The sequence below is a fragment of the Scyliorhinus torazame genome, chromosome 28, assembly GCF_047496885.1.
Source record: "Scyliorhinus torazame isolate Kashiwa2021f chromosome 28, sScyTor2.1, whole genome shotgun sequence".
Taxonomy (NCBI): Eukaryota; Metazoa; Chordata; class Chondrichthyes; order Carcharhiniformes; family Scyliorhinidae; genus Scyliorhinus; species Scyliorhinus torazame.
This window is the reverse complement of record NC_092734.1, coordinates 7,524,991-7,552,274: the sequence shown is the minus strand read 5'-3', so window position 1 is coordinate 7,552,274 and position 27,284 is coordinate 7,524,991. Positions and strand designations below refer to the sequence as shown.

General features: G+C 42.8%; 1 protein-coding gene across 6 annotated transcripts in view; it reads left to right on the top strand.

The window, feature by feature from the left end:
- The window catches only part of gbf1 (golgi brefeldin A resistant guanine nucleotide exchange factor 1), a 281,444-nt gene that overhangs the window by 197,312 nt on the left and 56,848 nt on the right, over positions 1–27,284 (top strand). For all 6 annotated transcript variants that reach the window (XM_072491408.1, XM_072491407.1, XM_072491406.1 and 3 more), the window contains 10 exons: positions 1,642–1,901; positions 6,534–6,729; positions 10,075–10,286; positions 10,375–10,473; positions 11,494–11,688; positions 12,573–12,759; positions 18,440–18,577; positions 19,757–19,845; positions 23,079–23,281; positions 26,742–26,865. In XM_072491408.1, the coding sequence (XP_072347509.1) occupies positions 1,642–1,901; positions 6,534–6,729; positions 10,075–10,286; positions 10,375–10,473; positions 11,494–11,688; positions 12,573–12,759; positions 18,440–18,577; positions 19,757–19,845; positions 23,079–23,281; positions 26,742–26,865 (1,703 nt within the window). The remainder of the gene's footprint in view (positions 1–1,641; positions 1,902–6,533; positions 6,730–10,074; positions 10,287–10,374; positions 10,474–11,493; positions 11,689–12,572; positions 12,760–18,439; positions 18,578–19,756; positions 19,846–23,078; positions 23,282–26,741; positions 26,866–27,284) is intronic.

The following is a 27,284-nucleotide window of genomic DNA, read 5'->3' as shown; positions in this document are numbered from 1 at the left end:
TTGGCTAATGGTAAAGTTCTTGGAAGTGTGGATGAGCAGAGGGATCTAGGTGTCCATGTACATAGATCCCTGAAAGTTGCCACCCAGGTTGATAGGGTTGTGAAGAAGGCCTATGGAGTGTTGGCCTTTATTGGTAGAGGGATTGAGTTCCGGAGTCAGGAGGTCATGTTGCAGCTGTACAGAACTCTGGTACGGCCGCATTTGGAGTATTGCGTACAGTTCTGGTCACCGCATTATAGGAAGGACGTGGAGGCTTTGGAGCGGGTGCAGAGGAGATTTACCAGGATGTTGCCTGGTATGGAGGGAAAATCTTATGAGGAAAGGCTGATGGACTTGAGGTTGTTTTCGTTGGAGAGAAGAAGGTTAAGAGGAGACTTAATAGAGGCATACAAAATGATCAGGGGGTTGGATAGGGTGGACAGTGAGAGCCTTCTCCCGCGGATGGAAATGGCTGGCACGAGGGGACATAGCTTTAAACTGAGGGGTAATAGATATAGGACAGAGGTCAGAGGTAGGTTCTTTACGCAAAGAGTAGTGAGGCCGTGGAATGCCCTACCTGCTACAGTAGTGAACTCGCCAACATTGAGGGCATTTAAAAGTTTATTGGATAAACATGTGGATGATAATGGCATAGTGTAGGTTCGATGGCTTTTGTTTCGGTGCAACATCGTGGGCCGAAGGGCCTGTACTGCGCTGTATCGTTCTATGTTCTAAAAGTGTGAAGTGATCCACTTTAGAAGGAGAAATTTGACGTGGAAGTATACAACGAATGACATGACACTGGAAAGTTCCGAGGAACAAAGGGACCTTGGCGTGTTTGTCCGTAGATCTCTGAAGGCAGTAGGGCAGATTAATAGGGTGGTGATAATGGCTTATGGGACACTCCCTTTTATCAAACGAGGCATAGATTACAAAAGCAGGGAGGTGATGATGGAATTATATAAAACTTTGGTGAGGCCACAGCTAGAGTACTGTGTGCAATTCTGGCCGCCACATTATAGGAAAGATGTGATTTCACTGGAGGGGGTGCAGAGGTGATTCACCATGATATTGCCTGGGCTGGAACATTTAAGTTATGACGAGAGGTTGGATAAACTTGGGTTGTTTTCGTTGGAGCCGAAAAGACTGCTGGGCGACTTGATCGAGGTGTGCAAGATTGAGGGGCGTGGACTGGGTGGTTGGGAGCTGCTATTTCCCTTAGTTTAAGGGTCAGTCACGAGGGGACACAAGTTCAAGGGGCAGTAGGTTTTGGGGGGAATGTGAGGAAAACATTTTTGCCCAGAGGGTGCACTCTGAAATGCACTGCCAGGCAGGGTGGTCGATGCGGGTTGCCTTTAAAAAGTACCTGGATGAGCACTTGGCATCTTAACATTCAAGAAAATGGGATTATGTTGGTCAGGTATTTTTCATGGATCGGTGTAGACTCGATGGGCCGAAGGGCCTCTTCACTGTATTTTCTGTGATTATGTGATGAATGGAGGGGGCCTGTTTCCACGTTCCTAGGAATGATCCATTGCCCATAATTTGGTCACTATTGCAATGATATCATCAAGTATGAGTTAAACAAATGAATGGATAATTAAGAATTTTAAATTTGTGACTTCTCGATCTATATTTAAGATATACTGGTTGCTTTAATAGGTGAAGCACCCTTCCTGGAACATTCAGTTGTATCTTCAAACAGTGCAGCTTCGAGTTCAACCACTATTTCAGAAATTCCGTCCACTGTCTCGAGTCCTACCACAGACAGTGGCATGGAACTTTCTTCAAAGACAACATCAAAAGATGACCTTACTGACCTTGACCAGATCAATTCTACAGGCATCACTCCAGCAAACACCCCTTCCAGTGAGCCTGTTGAACAGAAATTCTTAGAATCACAGGCCCAGCACGAGTCTCAGGTAAATGCTACCATTGTTGGAGGTTGTTAACAATTAATTATTTGAATATTGCTGGAAAAAAGAAACATGCTGTCGAAGCTTTTCACCTTGCACTCATCAGAATTGAATTCACGAGAATACCAACTGTAAAGGGAACACAACCTTTTCTGGAGAAGCGAGTGCTGATTGTTTGGGTGTTTGACAAGTGGGCTTTGCATTTATTAATTATTTCCACCCTTTTCATTTGCTACCTTTAAATTTTTGGTGTTTATTTTTAGCAGTTTAGTATGCTGCAAATACTGGCAGAGAAAAATCAATTTACTTTGTGTATAAGAACAGTACCATAACGTTTGAAGCAACACGTTATCAAATTGATGTTTCACATATATATGTTCATATAACAATTTGAGAGAAAGAGCTTGCAATTATATGGAGCTTTACACAATATCACAGGCAACAAATTGCTTTTGAAATGTTGGCAAACATGTCAGCTAATTTTCCTACAGCATGGTCTCAGGAATAGTAATGATGTGGAGATGCTGGCGTTGGACTGGGGTGAGCACAGTACGAAGTCTTACAACACCAGGTTAAAGTCCAACAGGTTTGTTTCGATGTCACTAGCTTTCGGAGCGCTGCTCCTTCCTCAGGTGAATGAAGAGGTCTGTTCCAGAAACACATATATAGACAAATTCAAAGATGCCAAACAATGCTAGGAATGCGAGCATTAGCAGGTGATTAAATCTTTACAGATCCAGAGATGGGGTAACCCCAGGTTAAAGAGGTGTGAATTGTGTCAAGCCAGGACAGTTGGTAGGATTTCACAGGCCAGATGGTGGGGGATGAATGTAATGTGACATGAATCCCAGGTCCCGGTTGAGGCCGCACTCATGTGTGCGGAACTTGGCTATAAGTTTCTGCTCGGCGATTCTGCGTTGTCGCGGGTCCTGAAGGCCGCCTTGGAGAATGCTTACCCGGAGATCAGAGGCTGAATGCCCTTGACTGCTGAAGTGTTCCCCGACTGGAAGGGAACATTCCTGCCTGGTGATTGTTGCGCGATGTCCGTTCATACCCGATCTCCGGGTAAGCGTTCTCCAAGGCGGCCTTCAGGACCCGCGGCAACGCAGAATCGCCGAGCAGAAACTTATAGCCAAGTTCCGCACACATGAGTGCGGCCTCAACCGGGACCTGGGATTCGTGTCACATTACATTCATTCCCCACCATCTGGCCTGCGAAATCCTACCAACTGTCCTGGCTTGAGACAATTCACACCTCTTTAACCTGGGGTTACCCCATCTCTGGATCTGTAAAGATTTAATCACCTGCTAATGCTCGCATTCCTAGCATTGTTTGGCATCTTTGAATTTGTCTATATATGTGTTTCTGGAACAGACCTCTTCATTCACCTGAGGAAGGAGCAGCGCTCCGAAAGCTAGTGACATCGAAACAAACCTGTTGGACTTTAACTTGGTGTTGTAAGACTTCGTACTGTGCTCAGGAATAGTAATGAGAGATGTGACCAGATCATATGTTCTGGATGATAATGGTTGACAGATACATGGTGGCCATGACACGAGAGAATGTCCCTGTTCTCTCTGGAATGATGCAATGAGATCTTGCACATCGACCTAAACAAGCAAAATGTTTAAAGCCTCATCCTGAAGATGGCACATCCAATAGTGCAGCAGTTCCTGAAAAATGTACTAGAGTGCCAACCTAGATTAGTCTCTGGAGTCGGGCTTGAAGTTGAAGCCTTCTGTCTGAGATTAGAATCCTACCAGCCAAGGCTAACAGAAGACATATGTTTGATACGTTATAGCCAGGACACCATTATTACATTGTCCCAAATTGACTAACATTTTGAAATTGCCATGTACATTCTGTGTTCCCCCAATGAGATGGTTGGTTACCTGTGATACTACATTATATTATTGATCTGTTGTTAGAAACAACAGAAAGAGAGGGCATGAACAATCTTTGGCGGGTAGGATCAAGGAAAACCCCAAGGCCTTTTACACATATGTGAGAAATATGAGAATGACTAGAGCGAGGGTAGGTCCGATCAAGGACAGTAGCGGGAGATTGTGTATTGAGTCTGAAGAGATAGGAGAGGTCTTGAATGAGTACTTTTCTTCTGTATTTACAAATGAGAGGGGCGATGTTGTTGGAGAGGACAGTGTGAAACAGATTGGTAAGCTCGAGGAAATACTTGTTAGGAAGGAAGATGTGTTGGGCATTTTGAAAAACTTGAGGATAGACAAGTCCCCCGGGCCTGACGGGATATATCCAAGGATTCTATGGGAAGCAAGAGATGAAATTGCAGAGCCGTTGGCAATGATCTTTTCGTCCTCACTGTCAACAGGGGTGGTACCAGGGGATTGGAGAGTGGCGAATGTCGTGCCCTTGTTCAAAAAAGGGACTAGGGATAACCCTGGGAATTACAGGCCAGTTAGTCTTACTTCGGTGGTAGGCAAAGTCATGGAAAGGGTACTGAAGGATAGGATTTCTGAGCATCTGGAAAGACACTGCTTGATTAGGGATAGTCATTACGGATTTGTGAGGGTTAGGTCTTTCCTTACAAATCTTATTGAATTCTTTGAGGAGGTGACCAAGCATGTGGATGAAGGTAAAGCAGTGGATGTAGTGTACATGGATTTTAGTAAGGCATTTGATAAAGTTCCCCATGGTAGGCTTATGCAGAAAGTAAGGAGGAATGGGATAGTGGGAAATTTGGATAGTTGGATAACGAACTGGCTAACCAATAGAAGTCAGAGAGTGGTGGTGGATGGCAAATATTCAGCCTGGATCCCAGTTACCAATGGCGTACCGCAGGGATCAGTTCTGGGTCCTCTGCTGTTTGTGATTTTCATTAATGACTTGGATGAGGGAGTTGAAGGGTGGGTCAGTAAATTTGCAGACGATACGAAGATTGGTGGAGTTGTGGATAGTAAGGAGGGCTGTTGTCGACTGCAAAGAGACATAGATAGGATGCAGAGCTGGGCTGAGAAGTGGCAGATGGAGTTTAACCCTGAAAAGTGTGAGGTTGTCTATTTTGGAAGGACAAATATGAATGCGGAATACAGGGTTAACGGTAGAGTTCTTGGCAATGTGGAGGAGCAGAGAGATCTTGGGGTCTATGTTCATACATCTTTGAAAGTTGCCACTCAAGTGGATAGAGCTGTGAAGAAGGCCTATGGTGTGCTCGCGTTCATTAACAGAGGGATTGAATTTAAGAGCCGTGAGGTGATGATGCAGCTGTACAAAACTTTGGTAAGGCCACATTTGGAGTACTGTGTACAGTTCTGGTCGCCTCATTTTAGGAAGGATGTGGAAGCTTTGGAAAAGGTGCAAAGAAGATTTACCAGGATGTTGCCTGGAATGGAGAGTAGGTCTTACGAGGAAAGGTTGAGGGTGCTAGGCCTTTTCTCATTAGAACGGAGAAGGATGAGGGGCGACTTGATAGAGGTTTATAAGATGATCAGGGGAATAGATAGAGTAGACAGTCAGAGACTTTTTCCCCGGGTGGAACAAACCATTACAAGGGGACATAAATTTAAGGTGAAAGGTGGAAGATATAGGAGGGATATCCGAGGTAGGTTCTTTACCCAGAGAGTAGTGGGGGCATGGAATGCACTGCCTGTGGAAGTAGTTGAGTCGGAAACATTAGGGACCTTCAAGCAGCTATTGGATAGGTACATGGATTACGGTAAAATGATAGTGTAGATTTATTTGTTCTCAAGGGCAGCACGGTAGCATTGTGGATAGCACAATTGCTTCACAGCTCCAGGGTCCCAGGTTCGATTCCGGCTTGGGTCACTGTCTGTGCGGAGTCTGCACGTCCTCCCCGTGTCTGCGTGGGTTTCCTCCGGGTGCTCCGGTTTCCTCCCACAGTCCAAAGATGTGCGGGTTAGGTGAATTGGCCAATGATAAATTGCCCTTCATGTCCAAATTGCCCTTGGTGTTGGGTGGAGGTGTTGAGTTTGGGTAGGGTGCTCTTTCCAAGAGCCGGTGCAGACTCAAAGGGCCGAATGGCCTCCTTCTGCACTGTAAATTCAATGATAATCTATGATTAATCTAGGACAAAGGTTCGGCACAACATCGTGGGCCGAAGGGCATGTTCTGTGCTGTATTTTCTATGTACTATGTAGAAACAGTTCTTCCAAAAATGTCACACTATGGTCAGTTTATTTTTGTTAACTTGATCAGTTTTTATTTGGAACATTTATCTGCAATTTACAAATCCTCCCCTCCTTGACTGTCTCTTTGAGTAGCCTGTTCTGTACAGTTGGCACTCTTTGAAGTTGTTAATCTGACCCACCTCTTTACTCCTCTTCTGAGGCGAAGCCTGTGTCTTCTGGTTGTAGAGTTTATGGTTGTATCAAACATTTTTGTTTCCAATTTATTCTTAACTCTGACCTGATTTTAGTACTTCCCAGCAAAGATCCGGTATACCAATAGTGGCTAAAAAACAAATTAAGTTAATTATAGTTGGGAAAGTAGGCTGCACATGAACAGTGAACTTCCTCTACCCGAACAGAGTTAGCCCTTGACCGCATCAAAAGTTTGAGCCTTGTTCACAAATCTATCATAAGAAAGAATTAAAAAGGTAACTGTACCATACAGGTGAATTAACTTGAAGCTTGCTACTTTCCCAGAAGGGTGGAAGAGTTGAAGGTTTTTTGCCTAAGGAAGAGAAGGCTCAATCAACATCAGTGGAGTCTATTCCAGAAGTATTAGAAGACCGGGACTCCCTCACAGAAATGTCTGATACTGCTTCGATCCATGAAATACACGATATGGACTATGTTAACCCTCATGGGGTTAGGTTTACACAGTCAACACAGAAGGAAGGTTTGTATACATACTCATATGTTCTGTACAATGTGCAAAGTGGTGACCGAATGCTACAAATTTTAATCCTAAATCAAATTTGCATTTTAAAATTTTTTGCAGGGCGTTAGTGTGTCATAAATGCTAATTGGTCTGGTTGATTTGCATTCAGATTCAGTTTAAAAAAAATCTTTTTCATGACTTAAGAGACGCGCACCATTGCTGTTAACACTAAGTTGAACAAAATTCTAAATATGACTTTAACGCAACTGTGACAGCTGATACCCCAATCCTTTGATGTTTAACTTAAAAGTTGTAAGCCGTAAAATGGGAACTGAAAATATTATTGTGTGAAAGGATTTAGCCTACTGTTAAGAAGTTTAATGCTCTAACTTAAAAGGCAAAATGAGAATAGGGTCCGCACTGTGCTAATTTGTGAAATGCTTTATTTAACATTATGTTCACTATCACTTAATTTGTTTTTCTCAAAGATATTTTTCTCAGTTTTGAGAGTAAAATGGTCTCTTCCTGCAAGGGCACACGCACTCTTCTCAGCCTGTTCTTTTTTGTCCTGGATTTCCTCTCTTGACTCCTCCCTCTAACACCCTCCTTCCCAAACAGCCCAGTCAGGATTCTCCTTCGGAGTTTCTTTCTCTTTTTCAGCCCTCTCTGCAGTATGATTAAGATTTAAAAACTTGAATGAAACTGTTTCTGTCACATTGGGCCACTATGCTTCAGTTAAACTCAGATTATCGAGCAACTTACAGAGGAGGCATTTAAAAATAGATTGATATAGGCGGGAGAGAAACAAAGAAAATAATTGACTAAACTAGCAAAATTAGGAGTTTAAAATCCCTGTTCGACGGTATGCACCCTTGCTTATTCAGTGAAGTTATTCATGACGTGGTAGAGGCACTGGTTTATTTATAAAAGTTCTGAAGAAGAGGCGGTCATACCAGAGGAATAACAGAATGCTCATGTTCTTATACACAATACAAAAACTAAGCAAAACCCGGAAACTATAGACCAGTCAGCTTAATTCCTGTGGTGGGAAAGGCATTGTAACATAAGAATTAGGAACAGGAGCAGACCTTTCACCTCCCTGAGCCCGCACCGCCATCCGATAAGATAATGGCTGATTTGACTGTGGCCTCAACCCCCCTTTCCTGTCCAAGTGCTGATATCTATACTGAAAAAAATTATAGAAAATCATCTGGAGATAGAAAATATAAGAAAAAAGCCAGCATGGATTCCGAAATACTTAACTCACACTGCACTTTGAATTCTTTTAAGAGGAGACTGAAAAAATAGACAAGAATGCTGTGGTAGATGTCAAATATTTGTTAAGACAGAACATGACTCATGATAACGGTTAGCGCATGTGCAGTCGGGGCAAGTAACTGAATGGAAAGCAAATTGGCTAAAAAATTGAAAGCAAAGAATAGGGATAAAAGATAGTTATTAAGGTGGGAGGAAGGCAGTCAGCTTCTCTGTACTGGGACCACGTATTCATCATTTACATCGTGATTAGGAATAAGTAACTCAATATTTAAATTCTCAGATGATACAAAGTAGGAGGTATAGCTAACGCGGAGGAAGAATGTGGCATAATACAAGACAGCATTTGAAAACTTGGATACAGGCAAAGTTAAGTGGCAAATTATCTTTGCAGTTAATAAATGTGAGGTGATATATTTTGGAAGGAGTTGGTTGGGTTGAGCCTGGAGCCTCTAACACTAGTGGCACAGGTTCAATCCCAGGTGAGGTAGGTCTAAGGGCCTGCTTCTTCTACTTGCCCCATTGTGATGATATGGCATAGAGATGTGTGAAAAGCTAACCCATGTGAGGCACTACATGAAGAGAGAAAGAGCGCGATGTACTTTGGTTGGAAATTCAGAACCGTCACTTACACCTTGGAGAGTAGGAAATAAAAATTGCAATTTAAAAAAAAAACGGAATCTAGAGATTCAGGTGAACAAATCAGCAGATCAATAAAATGCTGATAAAGCTCAGTTTTTACTAAAGTTATGGGCTGGGAATTTACGTCCGATTCATGCTGGTGGGATCTTCATGTCCCGCAGCTTGCACACCCCCACTGCGGGTTTCCTGGCGCAGATGGCTGCATTCAACGGGAAACCCAGTTCACAATGGCCAATGTTGGGCAGCCTGCTCTGCCACGAAACACCTGGTGAGTTGCATGGAAAATCCTGCCCGTGGAATTCCAAAGTAATGTAGTGAGATGAAGCTTGTGGATGACCTTGGTTAGGCCACACTAGGTACTGTGCACATTTCTGGTCTCCATGCTATAAAAGGACAGGGGAGCACTGGAGAAAGTGCAACAAAAAAAATTCCAATAATGGACAAAGAACTGAGCAGTTACAATTGGGCAAGATTGAACAGGCTGGGGTCTTTTTTTCGAAGGGAAGACTTAGAAACAACTTAATAGAAGACTTTATGAATTATGAAAGGGTTGGACAGGCTAGTTGTGGATAAAATGTTTCAATTCGTGGGAGAGTACAAAATTAGCGGCCATGAATTCAAGATAGGTATAAATAAATTCAAACGGAACCCAGGAGAAATGTCTTTTTCCAGAGTGGTTAGAATGTGAAACACTCCATCGTAGGGAATTTGACTTTACTTTCAGAAACTAACCAAACGAGAGAAATGGGACTAGAACGGGGAGTCTAAAATAAGGTACCACATATACTCATGTAAATGTTCTCACTCATTCTCTCTCTCTCTCTCGTACCATATTCTAACTTTCCTCATCATGCAGCAACTGCTGATTTTTGGCTCGTAACTCCTTTAGTTGTGTCTGTATCTCTGTCATCTTAGCAATAATCTCTTCTTCTTGTCACAGCAAAATCACTTAATTGTTTTTTGTTGTCCTTAATTACCCTAACGTGGTTCTCAAAATAATCCATTATGTAATGGAGGAAGAGACGGTTACACCATCTGTTTGTTCATTTTCTGCCTCGCCTGTTTTGATTATGGACCCCCTCCAATCCCAGAACCTGGGCTTGTGGTTTCAGTGCTGTTGGGGATCGGGGAAGAGACGGGCCCTGGTGGAAAGTGTCACGTTGGTGGTTCTCCCACCCTTTGTATAAGGGTTTGCCCTAAGTAGGCATTCAGAAACACCATTTTAATGAATAATGAGTTGAGGTCTGAAAATTAGAGGATTTTTTGTCCAAATGTCGGGGGCCGATTTTAACATGAGATCGGCTGCTACTTGAGTATATACGGTAGATAGACGGGAAGGAGACTAATGGAATGTCAACGCAAACACAGACCAGGTTGGCCAAACAACTTTTTCTGTGCTGTTTGTTCTATGTAATTCATACAAATGTTTGCGTATATCTCTTTCAGGTGCAGCTCTGGTTCCATATGGCTTGCCTTGTATACGGGAACTATTCCGGTTCCTTATATCCCTCACCAATCCACATGACCGCCACAACTCTGATGTAATGATTCATATGGGTTTGCAGTTGCTTACTATAGCATTGGAATCGGCGCACATTGCTAACTATACATCTTTGCTTGGTCTAGTTAAAGATGAACTCTGTCGGCACCTATTTCAGGTAAGAATCTGCTGTTTTGTCTGATTTTTTGGGACTTGTGACTTTGTCTCTGGGGATATTCACCAACTCGGTTTTGTTTATTTTTCAGCTATTAATTGTGGAACGCCTTAATTTGTATGCCACATCTCTCCGGCTGTGCTTCCTTTTATTTGAAAGTATGAGGGAGCATCTTAAGTTTCAACTTGAGGTGGGTGGAATTGAATTTAAACAGACTGGCCTCTGTAGGTAGAACCTGCTTCACGTGCACATTTATTAGTCTTCAAAGCAACTGACCATGATGATCATCCTAATCCTCGTTTAATCTTTGCTATGGAGATCTAAAGTGCTGTTTTAAGTTCAGGAATTCGCTCACGTTTCTTTGTTATTTATTTTAAACTCTGACAAAATTGCAGAATCTTCATTTTCATGATTATATTATGGCTAGCAGAAGAAAATGAGACTGCAGCAAGGGGTGATTGTACAGGCACTAGATCCAAAAAGATGTAAATTCTGAATAATTGGTTATAAAACAGATCTCTACAATAATGGGCATAAATTTTCAACTGTAGCCAGGTTCTAAATCGGGCCTTGTGGATTAGCCACCCTTCATAAACCCTGCCCAATAACTTTCCTCTGTTCCTTTGCAGTAATGGAGATGATGATTTCAATTGGTAAACCAGTTAGCAAAATATAATGAATGTTTCCGTCAATAGAGCTACTTTTTTAAAAGTTGACGTCTATAGGCAGAAAGTATTCCATGACTTCAAGATGCATTTTGTTTTGAGAAAGAGTGTAAACTCATTTTCAGTGAGCCATTTTATATTTATATTAACAGCAAAGAGCTTGAGTCACATTCATCCGTATTTTGCAAGGAATCATAATTTATCTCAGTTGGTGTGTTTGTAAGTGATGTAGCAAATACAGATTTGTTTAAAAGGTTTTGACTTCCATGGAAATGCTTCATTTTTTTATTTTTTAATGTTTGATTCAGAAATAATTGCAATTCTGGGCAAGCTATTCCAAAATCAATTAAGAAATTGGGGTATTTTTCAGTCGGAAAAATTTTCTGCTGCCCTTTTTCACTTGTACAGTTGCAAGAATATATTATAGAACTACTTGGAACTGTGTCTTGCTGATTGAAGCCATCCATATTCTGATATGAGTTCACTGGTTTAGGACATTTTGACAGGCATTATACATGGAAAATTTATGTTTCCCCCTTCTCTAGATGTATTTGAAAAAGCTAATGGAATTGGTCACCTCGGAGAATCCGAAAATGCCGTATGAAATGAAGGAGGTGGCTTTGGAGGCATTAGTTCAACTGTGGAGAATCCCAAGCTTTGCCACAGAACTGTACATCAACTTTGATTGTGATTTCTACTGTTGTAATCTGTTTGAAGACCTTACCAAACTCCTTTCCAAGGTAAACAGTCTCCAGGGAATCTTTGACCCTTTCAAATGTACGGTCTTTCTTTCAGCTTTAAAGTAGTATTTCTTGGTGGTCTTCAAGTAAAGAGCTTTATTTAGACATTCCGCAGTATAATACTTTAACATAGTAATACTGGAGTGATCCTAAAAGTGAGAAAATGTAAACTGGGCTTTAGAAAGTCTGTTGGATAACTTTAGTGCATTCCATTCATGAGAAACGCACTATTTAATCTGAATTCGTTGTTAAGCCACATAATACTTTATTTTTCGGAAATGAAAATGTTTCGATACAAGGCTATCGATGAGAGCTAGTGTAATTGTTCCTGCTGTTCAGGACTTTACTCAAGTATATACTTTATATGCAAACCTGTTTCCACCCTGCCTTCTGTTAAGATGCAAGCGGCACCACTGTGGCACAGTGGTTAGCACTGCTGCTTCACAGCTCCAGGGTTCAATTCCAGAGCCTCGGGTGACTGTCTGTGTGGAGTTTGCACATACTCCCCGTGTCTGCGTGGGTTTCCTCCGGGTCCTCCGGTTTCCTCCCACAGTCCAAAGATGTGCAGGTTAGGTGGATTGGCCGTGACAAATTGCCCTTCAGTATCCAAAAGGTTAGGTGGGGTTATTGGATTCCAGGAATAGGGCAGAGGTGTGGGCTTAAGTAGGGTTCTCTTTCCAAGGACCAGTGCAGGCTCAATGGGCTGAATGGCCTCTTTCTGCACTGCAAATTCTATGATTCTATAAGCTTGTTCTCTAAATTTGCTGGATGCAAGCAAAGTGTAGAAGAAAATTATCCAACCTCACTGAATTATTGATTTCCTTTAGAATCTTTGCATTTGCTCTGCCAGTTATACTGAGCATGTCCTTTGATTCTTTTTGTAGAATGCTTTTCCTGTATCTGGACAACTGTACACCACTCACCTGTTGTCACTTGAGGCTTTACTAACAGTTATTGACAGCACTGAGGCACATTGCCAAGCCCAGGTTCTCAATAATACTCTCCAACAGGACAAAAAGGATGGAAGCACTACAGCATTAGAAATGAACGATGGCAAAGACATCACAAATGGTAAGAAATAGTTCCACTGCAGGTTGTCTACTCCTCAGATGGGCAAGTTCTATCAGAATGGTTGTCATTATTTTCACCAGTTCAATGATGACTCCACTGGCAGATATTAACATTGCATACACAAGTACTCAGTTGTGTTAGGCAAAGGTATTCACAACAAAAGAAACCGAATTGAAACACATTTTTTGTTCCACATTTTTATCATAGCCTATGCTAAGGCATGTTATTTACTTTGCAGCTGAAGCTTAGGCCACATAACATGTAGCATGCTGCCAATTATTAATTATATAGTTTCAATACTTTTTAAGGCAATGCATTTTCCTATATAGTTTATTCCAGAAACCAAGGGCAAGTCAGAATTCTCAGCATGTTAGTTCTTATAATTTGAATACCGTCTGAAAGGGTGGTGGAATCAGATTCAGTAAGGGAGTTTGAAGTATACTTGATGGGGAAATAATTGGAGGGTAGTGGGAATGGAGCAGGAGATTTGCAATGGTTAATTAGCTCTTTCAAAGAGTAGACCATAAGCATGATGGCTTCCGCCTATCCCGTAGGATTCAATTGTTACGACACCCCAGGCAAGTGCACGGTCAATTCCAGCCCCACTCATCCCAGAGTCACCACCTAATTGAATTAACCAATAATTCTTTTTAAAATTCCCTACGTCTTTGGCCCTTGGCTGCCCAATAATTACAGTCACCAGGTCTGTAAGTTGAAACATAATTACAAAGAACAAAGAACATTTACAGCACAGGAACAGGCCCTTCGGTCCTCCCAGCCTTCGCCGATCCAGATCCTTTATCTAAACCTATTTTCCAAGGATCTACTTCCCTCTTTCCTCGCCCGTTCATATATCTGTCTAGATGCATCTTAAATGATGCTATCGTGCCTGCTTCTACCACTCCGCTGGCAAAGCGTTCCAGGCACCCACCACCCTCTGCGTTAAAAAATTACTGTTTATTTATAACAAGAACTATCATGAAATGTGCTGTTTGAGGAGGAGATCTCTAATCATTCCCAGTTATCTATTCACTCTCCTGCATAAGTCTGTCCCAGCTGCCTCCTTAAATTCCATCGGGAACCAATTCATCCCTAATAGCCTTTTTTACCTCGTTCTAATTCTCAGACACCCGCTCTGACACGGAAGCAGAACCGTCGTGTGCCTGTCTTGTCAATTTACTCCGCAAGGGTTTTCTCTTGGCCACACCATTTGGGTTGCTATTTTCTCAAAAACTCATAAAAAGGATTTCTACCTTCTTCTCATTGAATTTTGGGAGGGCCTGTATAAATTTAAACATATCACCACTGGGTTATGTTCTAAGATTAGGCTCCCTTCTACTTTCTGGCAGCTTCCCACTCATTTCCAGTGTCTTAAGCTGAAAGGATATCTTTTGCTTTTTTTCTCTATTTTCCCCCTCTCTTCTTCCTTTTCCTGTCTCTTTTTTTCTTTCGATCTCATTTTTCTTTTTGCTTCAGCTCCCTTTCCTTTTGCTGCATCTCCATTTCTATTCTTTTAAATTCCCTTTTATGCTCTAACTGCAAGCGAACGCTCTGCAGCTCAAGTCCCTAATACAACACTACTTTGTGGGCTCTCCTGTGTTCCTAGCATCTCTTTCGAATTCAAAATGTTGGGCAATCGCTTCAATTACCTCAACCTTCCTAGCTCGAGCTGGTACATCTATTTCTAATTTGTCTTTGTGAAGTTCTTTTAAATAAACCAGAGATGAGTCTTCCACCTCAAGAAAACTCTTAAGCAGCTTCCAGAGCCATCCTGTTATATCACTACAAACCTGGTAATTCTTTAAAATTTGCATTGCAACCCAAATCCATCGTCTACTCTTTCAAAAATCCCAGACCCAAGCCCCCAAATTATGTTATGACACCCTGGTCAAGTGCACGGTCAATTCCAGCCCCACTCATCCTAGAGTCACAACACAAGTGAATTAATCAATAATTTTTATAAAAATTCCCGAGGTCTTTGGCCCGTGGCTGCCCAATAATTACAGTCACCAGATGTGTAAGTTGAAACACAATTATTCTTTATTACCCAGAACTATCATGAAATATGCAATAAATACAACTGGTTAACGACAAACAAATACCTACTATCCATTTGAACAGTCCCATCCTCTACCACACACAAGACAGACAAACACAGAAGGGTGGAAAAGGGTCAAATTAATAAGGATCAAAGTCAAAAAATAAGAATATTTATGTCAGATGGTGGTTCTTTAGCACACTTTCGCCACAGCACGCTTGCTGGTTAAATCTCTGGTTTACAGCCGATAATGGTCGTCTTTGTAGAGTCATTCATGGGGTCCCAGTAGTTTAGAAAAATGCAGCACTCACTGGCAGCTGGTTTTCTGGAGAGACACTTGATTTCTTTCAAACTGGGCATTTAGCTGAAGGTTCGCATTCAGGCCTCTATCTTTCTGTAAAGACACTCTATTTCACATCAAACCTTTTGCTTTTAGTTCGTGGTTTGACTTCAGGCCTCAGGAAAACCTCACCCAGACTTGTTGGAGCGAGAGTCAGCCCTCACAGTGGCCTTCTGCACAGAATTAGTTGGATCTTTTTTGGAGAGAGTTTGAATCAAAGCTAAAACCAAACTGGAATCGTAAGTCTTCCAGTAGAACAGTATCCAATCACCACCTGTTAATGGGCCGAGCACAGCCTTTTGGGAAAATTCATTGGCCATCAGCCAAATCAATCAAGCCGAGACCTAGCCAATCTCTTTCATTGGTGCCAGTCAGTCTACAACTCCGATTTAAACCAGCACAGGCTTCTGCTTGAATTAAAGGCACAGGCCACTGCTTTCATTCAACATACAGGCTACCTTAAAGGCACATGTCCATAAACCGTCCATCAAACAAAAATGTAACGGCAAAAAAATAAAAGGGGAAATAAGAAAATAAACAGGAAGGACCCTTATACGCTGAACAATAATCGCAGGTGTATCATTTTCACCTACCAGCTGCATGCTAAGATTTTGCTTTGTAACACAAAAATTCAAATAGTTAATAGTGCCTACCGCAGAGGGCAAGGATGAGTTCCTGCTGCATGGAATGAGTGAATTTTCTCAGTGGTTACTGACTGAGTTGCATTACCAGCTCCAACACCACTTGAAACTTGTTCAGGATGGACATTGGCTGCAATGGCAATGGGGTGATGTATTCTACAGTTGGAAGAAAGATCAGGATGCTTCTGTACCATTATTCTTGACTTAACGATGGAAGGAAACTGACGATCTTGTTTTGACAATTTTAATCAATACAAATCCCACTTGGGTTTAATCAGTGGGCAGTATTGCCTGTATGATAGTGCCATGAGTACAACATTGCATCATTGAGCAGGAAGTGCTGCTGAAATGAACTACTCGTATTCATTTGAATAGCTTGAAAGTAACTTTAAATTGGCACTTCACTGAATTCGGACATAATCCAATCAGGATCAACGTCTGCAACCTGTGGCTTTAATGAACACATTGGAAGGAAGTATTCAATTAAAGTTGCTGAAACTGTCTGATTTATTTTTCATTGTCATCGACATTTGAGTAACATGCATTTCAGCTATTAACATATTGCACTTTTGATCAAGTTTTTCAAAATTGGCTCTTGATATTAAGGTTGCTGATCTTTGCTCTCAGTCTGAGTTGATGTCTCTTTCACTGAAAGATGTCCATTATCCTTGCATGCACTAGTTGAGAAGAGATGACATTTTTCTGCATTTTATAAACTCTGTTCCTCCTGCATGCATCATACAGTTAATTTTTATTGGTTTTCAGCAGTTAGCCATTATGTTGCACCTTGGACAGGCTTAGTAGGGCCCTTAATAAGTTAGGGTTTGGAATTTTTATTACTGGTTTATGTCAATGTGATAGTGACACCTGTATGCCATCAAGCCATGTGTTTAAGGATTTGAGAGCAAACCTTAGATAAATATCAATGCAGCGGGTGAGCGAAATTGTATGTAAACATAAGCAAGATTGTGGAATGCACCTCTACTCTCCCATTGAACACAGCACAAGGGATACCAGCTTACTTGCTGCTGAAATGAACCACTCACATGTTCGCACCATTGAATTTTTTTTTAGGATCAGTACGGGTGTCTGCCAAATGTTTATTATTTTTCTAAGTTTATATAATCTAAAAAACAGTTTCTATGATGATGGAGGCTTTAAAGTTTTAGCCCTATACTTTTGGTGCTGCCATTAATCTGCTGGGAATTTGCTGCTGTATTGAAGATTGACTGCTTGTATAATAATCTTGTGTAGGAGTGCTGAGTTTGTGTTGCACGCCATGCTGTTTTTTTGTGAAGCTGGATGACACGAAAATGCATAACTCGTGTTCCTAATAAACTGCGGCGCTTCCGGTGTATCCTGCAAAGACAACTCTTTGTTCTCGAAGTCAGACTTCTGCAGCATTTAGAAAACATTTTGGCACTATTTTGAGTTACAGACATAAGGTCATTATTATTATATATTATTGGAACGTAGGAATTAGGAGCAGAAGTCGGCAATTCAGCCCTTCGAGCTTGCTCCGCCATTTAATCTGATCATGGCTGATCTCTTCCTGATCTCAAATCCATCTGCCTACTTGTTGCCCACATCCCTTAAACCCATTTTTAAAAATCAGAAATATATCTACCTCCTTCTTGAAACCATTTAATGACTCAGATTCCACTACACTGTGGGGCAGCGAGTTCCACAAATTCACCACTCTCTGCGAGAAGTAGTTCCTCCGCATCTCAGTTCTAAATCTACCACCTCCAACCTATACCTTTGACCTCTCGTCTAGAGGGGGAATATTTGGTCTACGTTTACTTTATCAATCCCTCTTAGTATTTTATATACCTCGATCAGCCCCCCCTCTCATCCTTCAAAATTCCAGAGATTATAAGCCCAAACGGTTTAATCTCTCCTTGTACATCAACCCTTTCATCCCCGGAATAAATCTGGTGAATCTTCTCTGAACTGCCTCCAATGCCTTCCGCAATTAAGGAGACCAAAACTGGACACGATCCTCCAGATGTGGCCTCACCAACACCCTATACAATTGCAGCAACACTTCTCTACTTTTATACTCCAGTCCTTTTGCAATAAACGCTGACAATTCATTTGCTTTTTTAATTACATGCTGTACCTGCATACCGACTTTCTGCATTCTTGAACAACAACACACACATCCCTCTGCCCAGGCGCATTTTGAATCTGCTTTCCATTTGGATAATTTTCCTTTCTATTTTTCCGGCCCAAATGGATAACCATCGTACAGTGGGTAGCTCTTCTGCCCCAGAGTCAGAAAGTTTTTGGTTCTAGTTGCACAAGCAGATAATCTAGGCTGATCTCCAATGCAGTACTCTTGGAGGTGACAGGATAAATGGAGGTCCTGGTACCATCTCCGTTGAATATAAAAAGTCACATGGCCTTACTTCGAAGAAGAGCGGAGGAGCCCTCTCCGGTGATCAGAACGATAAATCTCTCAAACAACATCAGTAAAACAGGTTGTCTAGTCATAATCATGTTGCTATTTGTGGGAGCTTGCTGTGCATAAATTGGCTGCCACGTTTCCTACATTATGACAGTGACTACATTTTATAGTACCTCCTATAAAATGTTTTGGAGCAACCTGAGGTTGTAAAAGGTATTATATAAATCCAAGTCTTTTTGATTCCTTGACAGGTACTGAAAAGTCAGCGACTAGTGGCAGCTCAGCTCCTTTGGATGCCGAAACATCGCTACCTCACCCCCCAACCAGTGGCCACCTTATGGCACAGAAAATGAAACTGGGCCGGCAGGTTGCAGAGGAAGGTGGAGCAGGTAAAACTTGAAGTGAAGTCGCGGGCAATCCAGGTTGTTCAGAAATCATTGAGTCATGTGATTGGAGCTTTGACATGGAGCACTGCACTGAAACAATTAACCCATTGTTTTGGCTGCCTGAGCTTTTGACTCTTTCTTGTCTGCTTAGCTACCTTTTAACTCCTATCAAAATACAAGTATCCAAGCCCTTGCAAAATCTTATTGGTCATTTGGAAATATTCCTTCTGACAGTAGTTTCACTTCTATGTGATGTGGCCAAGATGAAATTTCTGCATGATACAAATGCAATAACTTTAAATGAAATGGTGGGAAAAAGCTCGACTTAACTTTAACGCAGACCAGTTGAGTGAATAACCTGAGTTGCGTGTTGGATGCAATTTTTCTTCCTGTCGTTGAAAAGTAAGGGATGACCCTCCCTAAATAATGGCATGCTGTACTTGATGTCTGAGGCCAGGCAAGTCCCCGGGATTAATGTGTGGTCTTTGCTGAGCTATCCAACATCTCTATCGAGGTGTAATGAGAATTCTTCCTTTTTTTGCAGTGTCTATGAGCTAGGAGAGGGACACATAAATGCCCATAGTTACCACTCCTGATGGTATGTGTTGAAGCATTAGTGACCAGATTAAATATTCTTCCCGTGTCTGCGTGGGTCTCATCCTCACAACCCAAAGATGTGCAGGGTAGGTGGATTGGCCATGCTAAATTGCCCCTTAATTGGAAAAAAACAATTGGGTACTCTAAATTTATTTTTTTAAAGTGACCAGTTTAAAAATGTCTATTATGCTCTCCTCCTGGTCAAAGAGATTGCATTTATGGAAAACATGTTATGTCATCTGGGTACCATGAAAATGTTTGCTATCAGCTCCTTTTTGCTGAAAAAAGTAAGTTCAGCTTTTATTTCGAATATTCAGTCCTTCCTTTGTCAAAATCCTTTTTGGAATCAGGAATTGCTACCAAGTGAAATTTATTATGATGCGGAGAAAATATATAGTTTTTTGTTGCATTCTTTGACTTATCAATTATCTATTTTTTTTCATGTTATGTACTGAATATATTTCTGCTCAGAAGTTAGGAATTTAAATGCATTCCATATAGAATGAGTGAAGTGAGTGATTGTTACGTATGTAGGCAAGTTTTCAACATTAACATACGATTTTGAGCTCTGATGTTCGTTTACAGTAGAGAAGAGGGTTCCCAAGAAACCAACTCGATTTTTTTCTCTCCTGCCAAGTCCTCAAGAACTATCCGACATTAAAAGTAAGAAGAAGGTAAGGGATTTAAAAATAAATAAATAAATAAATACAAAATTGAGAGCATTCATCTCTTTATGACCTTGTTCGTCCTCCTCATAGTATTCAGCTCCAGCCATAGGTCTACCCTACCACAAACACTCCATGCCTCTGACTCCGGCTTCTTGTACAAATCCCTTCCATTCACTCACCGTTGGTAGTCCTGTACTAGACAACTACGTGCCTCCCTAAATCTCTCTATCTTTCCCCTCCACTCCCAAGTCCTCACTCCTCACTTTTTAATAATACCTCTTACAACTCAATCCCTTTGAGCCAGCTTTGGTGACCCAATCTATACCTCCTTCCTATCTTCTCCAAACTTCAACTGCAATCGCTGTTATTTAAATAGCTGAATGCAACTCTTCTGAATGCATACAAATTCTACAAATACATAAAGAGCAAAAGAGTAGCTAGGGAGAGAGTAGGACTTCTTAAGGATCTACAAGGTCATCTATGTGCGGATCCACAGCAGATCGGCGAGATCCTAAATGAATATTTCTCATCGGCATTTACTGTTAGAGAAAGGCATGGATGTTAGAGAACTTGGGGAAATAAATAGTGATCTCTTGAGCAGTGTAATATTACAGAGAAGGAGGTGCTAGAAGTCTTAGAGCGCATCAAGATAGATAAATCCCCGGGACCTGATGAAATAACCTTTTATTGTCACACTGTCTGTGCGGAGTCTGCACGTCCTCCCCGTGTGTGCGTGGGTTTCCTCCGGGTGCTCCGGTTTCCTCCCACAGTCCAAAGATGTGCAGGTTAGGTGGATTGGCCATGTTAAATTGTCCTTAGTGTCCAAAATTGCCCTTAGTGTTGGGTGGGGTTACTGGGTTATGGGGATAGGGTGGAGGTGTGGGCTTCGGTAGGGTGCTCTTTCCAAGAGCCGGTGCAGACTCGATGGGCCGAATGGCCTCCTTCTGCACTGTAAATTCTATGAAATTCTATGAAAGTAGGCTTATAGTAACACTGCAATGAAGTTACTGTGAAAAATCCCCTACTCGCCACACTCCGGCGCCTGTACGGGTACACAGGGAGAATTCAGAATGCCCAATTCACCTAACAGCACGTCTTTCAGGACTTGTGGGAGGAAACCGGAATGCCTGGAGGAAACCCACACAGACACGGGGAGAATGTGCAGACTCCGCACAGACAGTGACCAAAGCCGGGAATCGCACCCAGGTCCCTGGCGCTGTAAAGCAACAGTGCTAACCACTGTTCTACCATGCCACCCAGGACATATCCCAGAAATGTATCCCAGGGCATTGTGGGTGGCTAGAGAGGAATTTGCGGGTCCCCTAGCAGAGATATTTGAACTCGACAGCTTCAGGTGAGTTGCCTGAAGATTGGAGGGTAGCAGGGAAAAATCTGGGAACTACAGACCGGTGAGCCCAACGCCTGTGGTGGCGTAAGTTGTTAGAAGGTATTCTGAGAGACAGGATCTATAGGCATTTAGAGAGGCAAGGACTGATTAGTGACGGTCAGCATGGCTTTGTGAGTGGAAAATCATGTCTCACGAATTTAATTGATTTTTCTGAAGGGGTAACCAAGAAGGTAGATGAGGGCAGTGTCGTCGACGTTGTCTACATGACATTAGCAAGGCCTTTTACAAGGTACCGCATGGTAGGTTGTTGCATAAGGTTAAATCTCAAGGAATCCAGAGTGAGGTTGCCAATTGGATACAAAATTGGCTTGACGACAGAAGACAAAGGGTGGTTTTAGAGGGTTGTTTTTCCAAACAGGAGGCCTGTGACCAGCGGTGCACCTCCGGGATCAGTGCTGGGTACACTGTTATTTGTTATTTATATTAATGATTTGGATGAGAATTTAGTAGGCATGGTTATTAAGTTTGCAGATGACACCAAGCTTAGATTATCATAGAATTTACAGTGCAGAAGGAGGCCTTTCAGCCCATCGAGTCTGCACCGGCTCTTGGAAAGAGCACCCTACCCAAGGTCAACACCTCCACCCTATCCCCATAACCCAGTAACCCCACCCAACACTAAAGGCAATTTTGGACACTAAGGGCAATTTATCATGGACAATCCACCTAACCTGCACATCTTTGGACTGTGGGAGGAAACCGGAGCACCCAGAGGAAACCCACGCATTGGTGGCGTAGTGGACAGGATTTCAATGGGATCTTGATCAATTAGGCCAGTGGGCCAATGAGTGGCAGATGGAGTTTAATTTAGATAAATGTGAGGTGATGCATTTTGGTAGATTGAATTGGGACAGGACCTACTCAGTTAATGATGGGGTGTTGGGAATAGTTAAAGAACGAGATGTAGGAGTACAGGTTCGTAGCTCCTTGAAAGTGGAGTCACAGGTGTACAGGTGGTGAAGAAGGCATTCAGCATGCTAGGTTTCATTGGTCAGACCATTGAATACAGGAGGTGTAGTTGAAGTTGTACAAGACTTTAGTAAGGCCACACTTGGAATACTGTGTACCGTTCTGGTCACTCTATTATAGAAAGGCTATTCTTAAACTAGAAAGAGTGCAGAAAGGATTTACGAGGATGCTACCAGGACATGATGGTTGGAGTTATAAGGAGAGGCTGGATAGACTGAGGCTTAGGGGCGATCTTATAGAGGTCCATAAAATAATATGGGGAATAGATAAGGTAGATAGTCAACATCTTTTCCCACAGGTAGGGGAGTCCAGAATGTTCTAGAGGGGGGAGAGATACAAAAGGGTCCAGAGGGGCAATTTTTAAACACAGAGGGTGGTGAATGTCTGGGACGAGCTGCCAGAGGCAGTAGCAGAGGCGGGTACAATTTTGTCTTTTAAAAAGCATTTAGATGTGGGCCAAATGCGGGCAATTGGGACTAGCTTTGTGGTTAAAAACTGGGTGGCATGGACAAGCTGGGTCGAAGGGCCTGTTTCCATGCTGTAAACCTCTATGACTCTGAAGTTAATTCAGCTTGAGAAGATTCCAAATACTGTTTTTTGCAAGCTATATTACAAAACAAAATTTAAGGAAATCCCCTGTAGATTGCTTTTAAATATTTAATAATAAAACGTGTACCTATTACTGGCAATAACATTTATCAAAATACACAGTCAAACCTTCCCTGATTGGAGAGCAGGACTAGTGAGGGAGCGTCAGTTCTGGCTGCTTGTGTCAAACTCACGACTGTATCAGTAAAATGGTGTTGTTTGAAAAAGAGCACATTGGTGTTCAAAATGTTTTTATTTGTTTTCATTCCTTAAGTTGCTTATTACTGGAACGGAACAGTTCAACCAGAAGCCAAAAAAAGGCATTCAGTTCCTTCAGGAGAAGGGCCTGCTCACATCCCCCATGGACAACAGCGAAATAGCTCAGTGGCTCAGGGAAAATCCACGACTGGACAAAAAAATGATTGGCGAGTTTATCAGTGATCGGAAAAGTATGGAACTCCTGGACAGTTTTGTTGGGTATTGAAACTTCTTTTGAAAATTTGTTAACTTGTATGTACTCTCATCTATAATGAGTATCCCGTAGAATACGCAAGTGCTACCTGCAATTTAGGCCCACAAGGAAATCTTTGGTGACTTGGGAAATGCAAAAATAGCCTTTGTTTTGGATGTCACCTATTGTAATGAGTGCATACATGGGCATGGCTACCAACTGTCTCACTTTGAGTCCAAAAGCTAAGTTTACGGTGCTGGATAAACATCATTGCAACTCATACTTAATTGCTGCAAATATTATTAGTTGTTGCAATTTATTTATGAGGTGTATTGACAACAATGCGCCTCAGGGATGTTCTTGCTATCGAGGGAGTGCAGCAAAGGATTACCAAACGGATTCCTGGGACAGCAGGACGGACGTATGAGGAGAGATTGAGTCAGTTAAGATTGCATTCACTGGAGTTCAGAAAAATGAAGGCGATCTCATCGAAACCTATAAAATTCTAACCGGACTAGACAGGGTAAATGCAAGAAGGAGCTCCTAATGGTGGGGATGTCCAGAACCAGGGGTCACAGTCTGAGGATACGGGGTAGACCTTTAGGACAGAGATGAAGAGAACTTTCTTCACCCAGAGAGTGGTTGGTCTGTGGAATTTGTTACCAAAGGAAGTAGTTGAGGCCAAAACATTATAATTTTTCAAGAAGCAGCTAGATAGGGGCGAATTAAATCAAAGGATATGGGATGGGGGGAAAAGGCGGATTAGGCTATTGAGTTGGATGATCAGGCATGATCATTATGAATGGCAGAGCAGGCTCGAAGGACCAAATGAACTCCTCCTGCTCTTATTTTCTATGTTTCTAATTTTTTTTCCCCCAATAAAGGGGCAATTTAGAAAATCCTCCTAGCCTGCTCATCTTTGTGGGGGTGAGACCCACGCAAACACGGGGAGAATGTGCACGGATCGAACCCGGGTCCTCAGCACTGTGAGGCAGCAGTACCGCCTTATGTTTCTAATTGTTAATATGTTGTCCATCGCAGAGAATCATGTTCATCTACGTTGCTGAATAATGTGAACGCGTCATGCATTTAAGTCCTTGCACAGCCAACATTCTTTTTCAAATATTTTTATTCTCCATTTTCACATATTCCTTCAAAATGTACACCCCACCCACAGACAGTAAACGGTAACAAATACAAAATCAATCCCCTTAACAATAATAACGATCCCATCCTCCCACCACCCCAAACAACAGCCCATCTGTCAATATATGCATCCAATAAAACAAACCCTCCCACGGTGGAAACAAAAAACAAAGGAGAAAAAGAAAAAGGAGTCCAGGACCGCCCATGGTCACCATTAACCTATAGTGTCCATTCTCTTTCCCCCCCCCCCCCCCCCACGCAACGCCATCCAACCTCTGAAAGAGTGCCATACATGATACCCAAGAGTTGTACGCACCCCCCCCCCCCCAACTCCTCCCGTCCACTGCCTCCTGTAAAACTCCTCCCCCCATACTCTGTTCCTTCCCCCCCAACTTTCCACCCCGGCTAGACCACTCGGACCCTGTTCTGCCAGGCTCCGATGGCCGCAGCCCCTCCCCCCACCTCACTCCCGTTCACTGGCCGGCTTAAACCGGCCAGCGTGGAGGCCCCCGCCCGGGTCCCTTGCCCGGCCTTAGGAAAGCCCAGAAATCCCCTTTTAGCACACACACCCGGCATATCCACCTACACCCCAAAGAGCCCTCATTTCGAGTGAAAGTCCCATCACTTCCCCTGTCCAAATAGATACAACATTGGCTCCTTTAGCCCCTACACCCACACGCAGTGAAACACAAAAGAAGAAAATACAGTCCTGAGGTTACATCGGCACATGGCCATTTCTCAATTTCTCAGTTCTGCCACAGTCCTTCTGCCTTTGCAATCTCCTCCGCTGCTTCCGCCGTTCCAAAATAAAAGTCCTTGAGCTTGTAAGTCACCCTCCGCTTCGCTGGATATACAATGCCGCACTGCACCTTGCTAATGTACAATGCCCTCTTCACCCGGTTGAAGGCAGCCCGTCTCCTTGCCAGCTCCACCGTAAAGTCCTGGTATATGCGTATACCAGCTCCAGCCCACTGCACCACCCGCTTCTGCTTGGCCCAGCACAGGACCTTCTCCTTCGCACTGTACCTACGGAAGCACAGAGTCACTACCCTTGGCGGCTCACTCGCCTTTGGTACAGGCCTCCACGACCAGTGAGCCCGATCCAGTTCATATCGGGAGGGATCCTCCCCCTCCCCCAATAGTTTTGCCAGCATCACAGCAAAATACTCAGTCGGCCTCAGTCCTTCAACTCCTTCGGGCAGCCCCACAATCCTCTAATTCTGTCGCCTGGATCTGTTTTCCAGGTCTTCCATTTTTCCTCGCAGATCCTTGTTAATGTCCATCACCTTCCGCATCTCCTTCCCCATCGAGGTAAGTTGATCACCGTGCTGCAATAATGTCTCCACCATTTCCTTCAGCGCCTCCCCTTGCTCCCGCACTTCCGCTACTGCGCTCGCCACCGCCGTCATCACCGGGGAAATCGCCTCCTCCACCAACACACTCAAAACCTCCCTCATCTCCTTCCTCATTGTTTCCACATATTTTGTAAACTGCCTTTCGAATTCTGCAGCCATCACCTTAGTTATTTCTTTAGCCGTAAGCAATGCGGCCTCCCCTGGCGCTCCAGCCTCCATTTTCCTTGGTGACCCCGCGGTGACCTTTCCACTTCCCGGTGGACCTTCAGTTGTTTTTTTGCTCACCCTCGACATTTTTCTTTACTGTGCCTCCTCTGTGCCTTCTCCCTGCTTTTGCCGCCTCCGTGGACCCTGGGACCGGGCTTAAAGCCCCGAAAATGGCTGTTCCCGAACAGGAGCCCTCCATTGTGCGGCTGCCTCCCGCCCACCGTCACCGGAAGCCCCCCACAGCTAACATTTTGTTAATCATTTTTCTGTTCTTACTCTGGTACAGATGCACGTGAAAGATCTGCTACATTTTATCTTTTTAATTCTCTACAGTTTTAGTTTTGAAATTGTGAAAATAATCCACCTGTTCCTCTTTGCTGTTTCTGCCATATGAATTAAATTGACCACATCGCAAGCCCATGCAGATCATGCAATAATTGGCTTACCTTTACCAAATAGCTGCATTTTAAAACAATTTATTTTTGCAGTCTCACGGAATTGTGACTTGCTTATAAGAATTCCACATTTTCGTATTTTGGTCACACAAAAGAATGCTTGGATTATATTGTGTTGCACTGCAAAGACCATGGTCGAAATTCTTCAAGCTCGTTCGTGGCTGGGATTTTTTGATGCCGCTGAAAGTGAATGAAGGTTTGGCTGGAACACCAACGTGTTCCGCAACGTGTCCCGCAACGGATGTGACTCCACGGAGCATCCTGCCCGGACAGATGAACGAAGGCTACTGTTACTGACTCGTGTCTTGTTATTTAAATACCAGGACATTTACGTTCCAAGGGTTAAGAATTGATGAAGCATTGCGCTCCTATCTAGAAGCCTTCAGACTCCCTGGCGAAGCTCCTGTCATTCACAGGTTATTAGAAGTCTTCACAGATCACTGGCATGTATGTATTCCGCAAACTAAAACAGTTACTCAGTTGTGAATATTCTGAAGCTTGTTTGATGAAGATAGTTTGAGTACTTGCTGGCAGCCATCAACAGTATTTCAGAGACTCTGTATGCCCCTATTTTTATGCTGTTGGTGTAACGTTTGGAATGACAACTGACAGAATGCAGTTGCAGACGGTTCGACTTATTTGTTAGTAATAGCCTTAAGGGATCTGTAACACTATTACCCACATACATGTAATAAAAGCAAAATGCTATGGATATAGGGGATCTGAAAATGATTGGGGAGCTCAGTCCATTGTTGCAGAAGACGAAGCTGAAGTATTTGCTTAAATCTTCGGCCAGAAGTGGCTAGTGGATGATCTCTGCCTCCTCCAGAAGTCCCTAGCATCACAGAAATAATTTTCAGGCAATT